Source organism: Engraulis encrasicolus, chromosome 16 (assembly GCF_034702125.1).
Source record: "Engraulis encrasicolus isolate BLACKSEA-1 chromosome 16, IST_EnEncr_1.0, whole genome shotgun sequence".
Classification (NCBI taxonomy): domain Eukaryota; kingdom Metazoa; phylum Chordata; class Actinopteri; order Clupeiformes; family Engraulidae; genus Engraulis; species Engraulis encrasicolus.
In genome coordinates, this window is record NC_085872.1 from 53,542,972 (window position 1) to 53,555,471 (window position 12,500).

Below are 12,500 nucleotides of genomic sequence, written 5' to 3' on the forward strand. Positions count from 1 at the left end.
GTGTGTGTGTGTGTGTGTGTGTGTGTGTGTGTGTGTGTGTGTGTGTGTGTGTGTGTGTGTGTGTGTGTGTGTGTGTGTGTGTGTGTGTGTGTGTGTGTGTGTGTGTGTGTGTGTGTGTCTTACAGGGTCCGTGCACCATCCACACTTCTCCCCAACCTGGATACACTCGCCACACGACTTGGCATTGGCCTTGACGCACTCGTTCTCCTCTGGAGAGAGGGAGAGAGAGGGGGGGGGGGGGGGGGGGGGGGGGGGGGGGGGGGGGGGGAGGGGGGGGGGGGGGGGGGGGGGGGGGGGGGGAGGGGGGGGGGGGGGGGGGGGGGGGGGGGGGGGGGAGGGGGGGGGGGGTGTGTGGGCGGGGAGGGGGGGGGTGGGGGGGGGGGGGAGAGAGAGAGAGAGAGAGAGAGAGAGAGAGAGAGAGAGAGAGAGAGAGAGACAGAGAGAGAGAGAATTAGTTTGGACATCATAGTTAACAAAAATGTTTTCAGTCTGGATTCGAAGATTCCAACAGATCCTGCCTGCCTAATGTTGAGAGGAATAACCCATTGTTTTTCTTTAGTTGAGACATATTTTATTGGATTCCTTGACCCCAAAATTGTATACTTTGAGACCAAATTTGTCATCATAGCGATAACAGAAGGAAGGTTACAGACTCTATAGGGACTTTTCGATGCATTGGCGGCCATTTTGATGCTAAGCTATGAGTTTTAATCACTATTGTAGGTATGACATGCCTACCTCAAACTGTGAACATAGTTGTTGTTGTCTTAGTACTCTCTACAATACACTAATTAAACACTTATTTGACATGTATTTAATTATGAAGTATGAACGAAATATGCTTTTGGCACACGTTTTTCTAAAACAAAATAGCATATTTTACCTCCAATTATCATTTTATGAGTAAACTGTTTTTCTTTACTAAAGACATATTTTATTGGATTCCTTGACCCAAACAATGTATACTTTGACACCAAATTTGTCATCATAGGGATAACGGAAGCAAAGTTATAGATTCTATAGAGAATTTTCGATGCATTGACGGCCATTTTGAAAAAACGTGTTTATTTCTGAAAAAAAAGTGTGATCTCACTTGTGTCTTTAGATAAATTCATTTGTATGACCCTAAGGTACTTCCATGCCAAAGGGGACCTTTGCATCATGACTTGAAGTCAAAACTCACTTAACCGCCCTACTAAAAAAAGTGTTCCATAACGAGGGTGCACGGAAGGCGAAAGCCCTGTGGCCAGCTGACCTCTTCTGCACCTCGGGTATGGACAGGAGTCCAGCATGCATGGCCCTCAGAGATAGACAGGAGTTCAGCATGCATGGAGCTCAGAGATAGACAGGAGTCCAGCATGCATGGACCTCAGAGATAGACAGGAGTGCAGCATGCATGGGCCTCAGGGATAGACAGGAGTCCAGCATGCATGGAGCTCAGGGATGGACAGGAGTCCTGTCCAGCATGCATGGCCCTCAGAGATAGACAGGAGTCCTGTTCAGCATGCATGGACCTCAGAGATAGACAGGAGTCCTGTCCAGCATGCATGGACCTCAGGTATGGACAGGACAGGAGTCCAGCATGCATGGACCTCAGGGATAGACAGGACAGGAGTCCAGCATGCATGGAGCCCTCAGAGATACACAGGACAGGAGTCCAGCATGCATGGAGCCCTCAGAGATACACAGGACAGGAGTCCAGCATGCATGGAGCTCAGGGATAGACAGGACAGGAGTGCAGCATGCATGGACCTCAGAGATAGACAGGAGTGCAGCATGCATGGGCCTCAGAGATAGACAGGAGTCCAGCATGCATGGAGCTCAGGGATAGACAGGACAGGAGTGCAGCATGCATGGACCTCAGAGATAGACAGGAGTGCAGCATGCATGGGCCTCAGGGATAGACAGGAGTCCAGGGTCATTTCACGTGAAATCAGACACTTTGGGACCCGACCGACCCGGATTTCGATCATACTTGGTGTGCCTTTTCAGTAGCAAGGTAGCACCCCAGAACTGCATTGGTTTGAATCTGACACTAATATTAAGGGAGAAACAGACTAGGAAAGGTTCACATGTGAGGGTAGGACACTATACATTCAGCCTTGAATATATCAGTCAGTGTTAGTCACAAAAAGATGCCTGTGGTGTTGTTTGAAAGCTCTTTTCTGGCTCTACATATTACACAATCACCTTGGAATACAACTACTCTCAGAATATGAATTATGATAAATTGAAAAATTAAAAATTGAATATCTAAAAAACCTATATTTTAAAATGGCCAGTTCCTTGTCCAAACGTAGCCGGCAATGTCATGAGCAGCACCTAAAATGCTGGTGTTCGGTTTGTTATTCATTTCAGAGAGAATTTGACTCACAAATATGGCGTCATACAGACCACTTACTAATAATATGGTAATACCATAGTAGCATCACATGACAAAACAAAAACAAAACAAAAATGGTCAGTGTCCATGGTCCCAGGTTTCAGAAACTAAGGCAGATGTCCATTTATACACACCAAATGATGATATGTGAATGTTTGAACATTCCTTCTCTGTGTACCTGTGCCATCTTCCCTTTACCGTACTTTAAAGACATAATCAATGGCTACACTCTCATTTTGTACTCTACCAGTGCATTTGAAGCAACAGCTGTGTCTTTTGTAGATAATGTATAAGTACGTCCCGTTGCAGTTACAGGTTCCACTACCAGAAGCACATCCTGATGATCCATGACAAGTCTATCTGGTCTGAAGGGAAAAGTGAAGGATGGAGATGGCCCATGAGGATGCAGGAAGTTCAGTTTCACCTCTCCAGTGCTCGGCATACATTCCTCAGCACATACTAGCCACCAGTTGCCATCATATACAGCTACAACATACCCTTTGATGCTTGAAAATGTAACACATTCCTTTACTGAGCTCACTCTTTCAACTCTGCCTTCTCTGAATGCTCAAAATGGCCTAACTTCCACTGTGTCCATTGACAATGGGCAGAAGCTGTGTAGTTTTTGAGTACCTGGAATAGTTCTTGTAGATTCAAACCTTTTCAACAGGTTCTCAGCTTCATGATGGTACATCTCTGTTGTGGCAAACTGGCAATGGATGTTCTTGACATTATCCTTGACAAATTCAAACAGTTGGTATGGCGTTACAATTTAATTGTCAATAGGACGTTGCAGACTTGCTCGTGCAGCAAGCCATTTAACTGTCCCTCCAACGCCATCACATGGACCTTTGCCATGTGATGTGGCAAAAAAGTGCCACTCTGCAGGTATGTGAAAATCTGCCTCGTGGTGGCACAAATGTGTTGTGTTTTTAAGGTTCTTATATTGTGCAGCACAGCCATCAGAAAAAATATAGGATCTTCTTTGGATGTTCTGTCATTGATGAAGTGTCACTGAGGAACTGAATTAGGAGCTTCTGAAACAGATGTACAGCAATTGTATCATGAATGTTGCAGTCTGAAATAACAACAAAACAGATTTTTTTCCCAGTTTCAACTGATCTTGGTAGTAGCATACAAATGGATGGATTGTGGCCTGCACTGGTTGTTCCAATGAAATGATTGAATAGCATCTTGAATTACAAAACTATAGTTTTAAAAACGTTCCTGGTTCAAGGGAGTCAGTCAAGGATAATGTCAAGAACATCCATTGCCAGTTTGCCACAACAGAGATGTACCATCATGAAGCTGAGAACCTGTTGAAAAGGTTTGAATCTGCAAGAACTATTCCAGGTACTCAAAAACTACACAGCTTCTGCCCATTGTCAATGGACACAGTGGAAGTTAGGCCATTTTGAGCATTCAGAGAAGGCAGAGTTGAAAGAGTGAGCTCAGTAAAGGAATGTGTTACATTTTCAAGCATCAAAGGGTATGTTGTAGCTGTATATGATGGCAACTGGTGGCTAGCATGTGCTGAGGAATGTATGCCGAGCACTGGAGAGGTGAAACTGAACTTCCTGCATCCTCATGGGCCATCTCCATCCTTCACTTTTCCCTTCAGACCAGATAGACTTGTCATGGATCATCAGGATGTGCTTCTGGTAGTGGAACCTGTAACTGCAACGGGACGTACTTATACATTATCTACAAAAGACACAGCTGTTGCTTCAAATGCACTGGTAGAGTACAAAATGAGAGTGTAGCCATTGATTATGTCTTTAAAGTACGGTAAAGGGAAGATGGCACAGGTACACAGAGAAGGAATGTTCAAACATTCACATATCATCATTTGGTGTGTATAAATGGACATCTGCCTTAGTTTCTGAAACCTGGGACCATGGACACTGACCATTTTTGTTTTGTTTTTGTTTTGTCATGTGATGCTACTATGGTATTACCACATTATTAGTAAGTGGTCTGTATGACGCCATATTTGTGAGTCAAATTCTCTCTGAAATGAATAACAAACCGAACACCAGCATTTTAGGTGCTGCTCATGACATTGCCGGCTACCTTTGGACAAGGAACTGGCCATTTTAAAATATACGTTTTTTAGATATTCAATTTTTAATTTTTCAATTTATCATAATTCATATTCTGAGAGTAGTTGTATTCCAAGGTGATTGTGTAATATGTAGAGCCAGAAAAGAGCTTTCAAACAACACCACAGGCATCTTTTTGTGACTAACACTGACTGATATATTCAAGGCTGAATGTATAGTGTCCTACCCTCACATGTGAACCTTTCCTAGTCTGTTTCTCCCTTAATATTAGTGTCAGATTCAAACCAATGCAGTTCTGTGGTGCTACCTTGCTACTGAAAAGGCACACCAAGTATGATTGAAATCCGGGTCGGTCGGGTCCCAAAGTGTCTGATTTCACGTGAAATGACCCTTCAGCATGCATGGACCTCAGGTATGGACAGGACAGGAGTCCAGCATGCATGGGCCTCAGGGATAGACAGGAGTAGGTATGCAAATTGTCGATTAATTCATTAATCATTAGTTGATAGCCTTATCGATCGACTTACGATTAATTGATAAGCGACGTTTCCCACCCGAAATCTCAATGTTTCTCGAAAAAAACCTACTAAATCTAAAAATGTTAATTAAATATTGAGATAAAATACCACATTTGAATTAATTCTATTTCAATTATTTAATCCAAAGGTGATTTAAAAGATTTCCATTATTCACACCCATTCTTCACATACCCATTTCATCTGGGTCTCTTGTCAGTTGAATTGTCAATTAATTGCGATTAATTTTAAAAAAATAGATTAACACATTGATCGATTAAAGTCGATTAATCGATTAATTGTTTGCATCCCTAGACAGGAGTCCAGCATGCATGGACCTCAGAGATAGACAGGAGTGCAGCATGCATGGACCTCAGGGATAGACAGCATGCATGGACCTCAGGGATAGACAGGAGTCCAGCATGCATGGAGCTCAGAGACCGAGCTGGAATATAAGGTGAGAGAAGCTCAGACAGATAAGTGGGTGCTAGGCCGTGTAGGGCTTTGTACGTGAGCAACAGGATTTTTAAAAGTCTGCTCTGACGTGAACAGGCAACCAAAGGAGGGAGGCTAGGATTGGGGACATATGCTCAAATTTCTTGGTCCTCGTTAATATCCTGGCTGCAGCATTTTACACTAGCTGAAGCCTATTTGTAGTGATAGGGTTGGGGAACCTATGTCTGGAGCGCCAGGCGTGGGGAACCTATGTCTCGAGGGCCAGGGGTGGGGAACCTATGTCTCGAGGGCCAGGGGTGGGGAACCTATGTCTCGAGGGCCAGGCGTGGGGAACCTATGTCTCGAGGGCCAGGGTTGGGGAGCCTATGTCTGGAGCGCCAGGCGTGGGGAACCTAGTATCTCTCGAGGGCCAGGGGTGGGGAACCTATGTCTCGAGGGCCAGGAGTGGGGAACCTATGTCTGGAGGGCCAGGCGTGGGGAACCTATGTCTCGAGGGCAGCAGGGGTGGGGAACCTATGTCTCGAGGGCCAGGGGTGGGGAACCTATGTCTCGAGGGCCAGGGGTGGGGAACCTATGTCTCGAGGGCCAGGCGTGGGGAACCTATGTGTGGAGGGCCAGGGGTGGGGAACCTATGTCTGGAAGGCCAGGCGTGGGGAACCTATGTCTCGAGGGCCAGGCGTGGGGAACCTATGTCTCGAGGGCCAGGGGTGGGGAACCTATGTCTCGAGGGCCAGGTGTGGGGAACCTATGTCTCGAAGGCCAGGGGTGGGCAACCTATGTCTGGAGGGCCATTTGCGGCCCTTGAGACCGTTTTATCCAGCCCCCGATGTAATTTTAATGATATGCAGCTTCACATGAAATATGACATATTTTGTAATGGAATCTTAGAAAATACTTTTGCAATACAATTAGGTTATATTCAGGGGTCCTAGAGAAGGTGGGGTCTGTTTTAAAGGTGGCTGCCTTCAATATAGGCCTAAAGTGCAGAGGGAAATCCTGGTTTGTGTTCATAGTACGGCCCTCGGAGGACTTTTACGGCCCTTGTAAAAATTTGATGTGGCCCCTCAAATTAAAAAGGTTCCCCATCCCTGTGCTAGATGGAAGGCCAGAAAATAATGCATTGCAGTAGTCCAGGGGTTGGCAATTATTTTGGCCCAAGGGCCGCATTGGGTTTAGAAAGTTGCCCGCTCCAATAATAAGAAATGGTGCACGCCAATATAATTACACCATTGTCAGTTATGTCATTCCTACTAATTGTATCTAGATGTAGACTTTTGTATTCTTAACAAGACCCTTGTTTTGGGTCGCCAATTTAAGAATGAGTGACCATATGAATCTGCTTTTTTTTCTTGGAAAGGCTCTGTGGGCCGCATGAAATGTCTGAGCAGGCCGCATGTGGCCCCCGGGCCTGAGTTTGCCCACGTCTGCAGTAGTCCAATCGAGATGTAAGAAATGCAGCATCACGCATGGACAACAGAGGTGTCATTACCAAATGCAGCATCACGCATGGACAACAGAGGTGTCATTACCAAATGCAGCATCACGCATGGACAACATAGGTGTCATGTTTGCAGCATCACGCATGGACAACATAGGTGTCATGTTTGCAGCATCACGCATGGACAACATAGGTGTCATGTTTGCAGCATCACGCATGGACAACATAGGTGTCATGTTTGCAGCATCACGCATGGACAACATAGGTGTCATGTTTGCAGCATCACGCATGGACAACATAGGTGTCATGTTTGCAGCATCACGCATGGACAACAGAGGTGTCATGTTTGCAGCATCACGCATGGACAACAGAGGTGTCATGTTTGCAATGTAAGATAGATGATAAAAGGCTGATTTTGTTACTGCCTTGATATAGGGCTGAAAAGTTAAATTCACATCAAAGAAGACGACAAATTATTATTATTATATAGGGCTGAAAAGTTTAATTCACAACAAAGTGAACTCCAAGGTTTTTAACAACTTAATGTTAAAGTCATTAAGGTATTGATTAATGTCTCAAGCAAGAATCATTGTAATTTATCACTTAAATCATTTTTTAGTGTGTATACACCAGGGATGGAAATAAGCACCCGTCCACCTACCAATGACGGGTACATTTCAGTGGTGACTGGTACATTTTTCAACCCACCAGTCACTCTGACTGGTGAAAACAGTGAGTGACTGGTAGATGTTGAAATCCACCTGCCACCGTGACTGGTGTACACGTGTAGAAGTTTGGGTTGGGGGTGTGGTCTTGTCTTGGGCACAGGTAAGGGGGTGCTGTAGAAGTTTGGGTTGGGGGTGTGTGGGGGGGTCTTGTCTTGGGCACAGGTAAGGGGGTGCTGTAATTAAGATCCACCGATGTAAAGCCAAAACACAAGGGTCAATGCTGTGTTGTGAAAACTCTGCTAAAATGTGAGGGGTGTGCTGACTACTGTACATATGAGGGACATACTGTACATCAGAGCCGTATATAAAAACAGTCTGGCCAACTCGAATTATGGACGCCATTTTCGCTCCCCTCGGCGAGGATTCTACAGTGTAACCCTATGTTACTGAGAAATACCAGAGCGCTGGAGAGCGCCATTCCAGTGCACGGTGCATTCTGTAGAATACAGGGGGCGTTGGGGAGCCCTAGGGGGGCGTTGAGAAGGATACAGTTCTCCTCTTAGGGGGGAGTTGGCAAGGTTATGATGAGGTCAAGGGGGCGTTGGGGGGCTTAGGATGAGGTTCAGGGGGCGTTGGGGGGCTTATGATGAGGCTAAGGGGGGCGTTGGGAGGCTTATGATGAGGTCAGGGGGCGTTGGGGGGCTTATGATGAGGCTCAGGGGGCGTTGGGAGGCTTAGGATGTGCAGGGGCGTTGGGGGGCTTATGATGAGGTCAAGGTGGAGTTGGGATGCTTATGATGAGGTTAAGGGGGAGTTTGGCAGGCTTATGATTCGGTCAAGGGGGCGTTGTGGCGCTTATGATGAGGTCAAGGGGGTGTTGGGGCGCTTATGATGAGGTCAAGGGGGCGTTGGGACGCTTATGATGAGGTCAACGGGGTGTTGGGAGGTTTATGATGAGGTTCAGGGGGAGTTGGGGGCGTTGGGGGGCTTATGATGAGGCTCAGGGGGCGATTGTTCAAAAAAGGTTGAGAGCCACCGCTGTAGAATACCTATAGCGCGTTCAGGCCGACTGAGAACCGTGCTGGAGCCCGTTCGCGCACCTAATCGCGAACAGGCCGTCGTGCGTTCGCGAATCGGAAAGTTGGTTCGCAATGCGAACCGCAAAATACTAGGTTTTTCTCCGCGAACCGTGACGACAGCGTGCCCGTCAGCAGGTTCATCCGGGTAACGCAGTCAAGTGTGGGAAAAGTTCAGAGCCCGGTATGAACACGGGCGGTTCACAGATAAGCACTTTAGTGCTGAACGTAACTGGTGCGGGCACCGGCTCCAGCTCCGTTCTGGTTGGCCTGAAAGCCCTACTATAGGCCTACATGTAGCACTACAAGCACATTAATACACACGCGCACGCGCACACACACTTACCGATCTGCGCGTGTGTTTGCAACACACACAATCCCAGTAGAGTCAGCACCAGCAGTCTGGAGTCCATCTGCAGAAACACACACACAGAGAAAATATAGAGTTTAGGGCAAATATGCAAACACACACACACACAGAATATAGAGTTTAGGACAAATATGCAAACACACACACACACACACACACACACACACACACACACACACACACACACACACACACACACACACACACACACACACACACACAATATAGAGTTTAGGACAAATATGCAAACACATCAACACACACATCAACACACACACACACACACACACAGAGAATATAGAGTTTAGGACAAATATGCAAACACACACACACACACACACACACACACACACACACACACACACACACACACACACACACACCACACACACACACACACACACACACACACACACACACACACACACACACACACACACACACACACACAGAGAATATAGAGTTTAGGGCAAATATGCAAACACATCAACACACACACACAGAGAATATAGAGTTTAGGGCAAATATGCAAACACATCAACACACAGAATATAGAGTTTAGGACAAATACGCAAACACATCAACACACATTTACAACTGGAGCAACTTACGTGCCACCGAGCGGACAGAGCCCTTGCAGAGAAAAAACGAGGGGGAGGAATATGTGTTTACACACATGATGCTTGGTGCAAAAATGCTACGGTGGTACAGAGACACTGCTCTCCACTAGTGGAGTTCATGATCATCAAGTGCCGACCCTTCTATCTACCAAGAGAAATATCCGCCATTCTACTGGTCGCAGTTTACCTCGCTCCTAGCAATACCACCAGCGCCAGAAGCGAGGCACTGAACGAGCTGCATCGGGGAATCAGTGAACAACAAGATGCACACCCAGATGCCTTCACAGTGGTCATGGGAGATTTCAACCACGGAAATCTCAAAACAGTTCTTCCAAAATTTCACCAACATGTTAACTTTCCAACAAGAGGACAAAACACCCTGGACTTTGTTTATACCCCAAAACAAGGAGCATACAAGGCAAAGCCCATCCCCCACATCGGCCTATCAGACCACCTAACGATTCTGCTACTGCCAGCCTACAGACAAAAGGTAAAACTCACCAAACCAGCTCTGAAGGAGGTGAGAAAATGGCCAGAAGGAGCCGTGTCACGACTACAAGACTGCTTTGAAACCACAGATTGGGACATGTTCAAAACAGCTGCCACCCACAGCAACCACATTGACATTGAGGAGTACACAGACACCGTGACCTCCTACATCACAAAATGCATTGATGATGTTACAGAAATAAAACGCATCACCACCAGGGCCAACCAGAAGCCATGGTTCACAGGAGACGTTCACAGACTGCTGAGGGCCAGAGACAAAGCCTTCAGAGCAGGAGACGTAGCTGGCCTAAAAGCAGCAAGAGCAAACCTGTCCCAGGGCATCAGGAAAGCAAAAAAGGAATACTCGGACAAAATAACAACACACTTCAAAGACAGCAGAGATGCACAGAGCCTGTGGCAGGGCATACAGGCCATCACGGACTATAAGCCCGCACCACGAAGCTGTGACAACAACACCTCTCTGCTAAACGACCTGAACAGTTTCTTTGCCCGTTTTGAAGCACAAAATGACACTCATCCACAGAAAACTCCCCCTCCCCCCCATGATCAACCCCTGTACCTGTCCTCTGCCAGTGTGAAGAGGACACTGGCCACCATCAACCCACGCAAAGCAGCTGGCCCAGACAACATACCTGGCCGAGTGTTGAAGGATTGTGCAGAAGAGCTGAAGGATGTCTTCACAGACATCTTTAACATCTCTCTGGAGCAAGCAGTCATCCCATCACTTTTCAAAGCTGCTACCATCATACCCGTGCCGAAGAAATCATCACCATCATGCTTCAATGACTACCGTCCTGTAGCACTGACGCCCATAATCATGAAGTGCTTCGAACGGCTAGTCCTGTCACACATCAAAGCCACCCTACCCCCCACCCTGGACCCTTACCAGTTCGCATACCGAGCCAAGCGATCCACGGAGGATGCAATCTGCTCTGCCCTCCATCCAGCCCTCACCCACTTGGACAATAAAGACTCATATGTGAGAATGCTGTTCATTGACTTCAGCTCAGCATTCAATACCATAATACCACAACAACTCATCAGAAAACTGGACAAACTAGGTTTCAGCACCTCCCTCTGCAACTGGCTGCTGGACTTCCTGATGCAGAGACCACAAGCAGTACGGGTAGGGAATAACACCTCAAGCACCCTGACCCTGAGCACGGGGGCTCCGCAAGGTTGTGTTCTCAGCCCCCTGCTGTTCACGCTGCTGACACATGACTGCACAACGACCCACAGCACTAACCATCTAGTGAAGTTTGCGGATGATACAACACTGGTGGGCCTCATCACTAAGGGCGATGAGACCCACTACAGAGAAGAAGTAGACCTGCTGGCCAGATGGTGCAAAGACAACAACCTCCTGCTGAATGTCAACAAGACCAAGGAGATTGTTGTCAACTTTCAGAGGGTCCAAAAACAACTGCCACCACTGACCATCGACGGTGATGCTGTGGAGAGAGTGAGCAGCACCAAGTTCCTTGGAGTGCACATCAGCGACGACCTCTCTTGGACCACCAACACTACATCACTGGCGAAGAAGGCCCATCAGCGTCTCTACTTCTTGCGCAAACTAAAGAAGGCAAGTGCTACACCCTCCATCATGACAACATTCTACAGAGGAACCATAGAGAGCGTCGTGTCCAGCTGCATCACAGTGTGGGGAGGAAGCTGCACGGAGGAAAACAGGAAGACACTCCAGCGTGTTGTGAACACAGCGAAGAAGATCATTGGAGTACCACTCCCCTCCCTGCAGGACATTTACACCGCACGCCTCACCCGAAAAGCACTGATGATCATCAAAGACACAAGCCACCCTGCACACAAACTGTTCAGCCTCCTGCCCTCTGGAAAGAGGTACAGGCGCCTCCGTTCCCGTACCACCAGGCTTACAAGCAGCACGATGCATCAAGCAATCAAGATACTGAACACTCAACCCACTCTCCCTTCACTGTCAGCCTCTAGCCAGCCAGGCCACTGACAACGCTCCCCCCCCTCATCCCCACCACCATATCTGCGACTGAACACTCCACCTGCACTACTACATCTGTGACTGAACTTTCAACCTGCACTAACTCAAAACACACACACACACACACACACACACACACACACACACACACACACACACACACACACACACACACACACACACACACACACACACACACACACACACACACACACACACACACACACACACACACACACACACACACACACACACACACACGCACACACACACACACACACACACACAAGCACACTGCACTTTCTGCACTAAACCCAAACATACACACACTGACACACAACTCATACTCACACACATACACACACACACACACACACACACACACATACACAGGTACACACACACAGACGCACACCGCACTTTCTACCT

The 12,500-nt window shown here is 47.2% G+C and overlaps 1 protein-coding gene across 2 annotated transcripts in view; it reads right to left on the reverse strand.

Moving 5' to 3' along the window:
• The window catches only part of LOC134465927 (integrin beta-1-like), a 57,847-nt gene that overhangs the window by 26,463 nt on the left and 18,884 nt on the right, over nucleotides 1–12,500 (reverse strand). For both annotated transcript variants that reach the window (XM_063219828.1, XM_063219827.1), the window contains exons 2-3: nucleotides 8,946–9,012; nucleotides 124–209 (exon numbers count right to left, since the gene is read on the reverse strand). In XM_063219828.1, coding sequence (XP_063075898.1) covers nucleotides 124–209; nucleotides 8,946–9,012 — 153 coding nt within the window. The remainder of the gene's footprint in view (nucleotides 1–123; nucleotides 210–8,945; nucleotides 9,013–12,500) is intronic.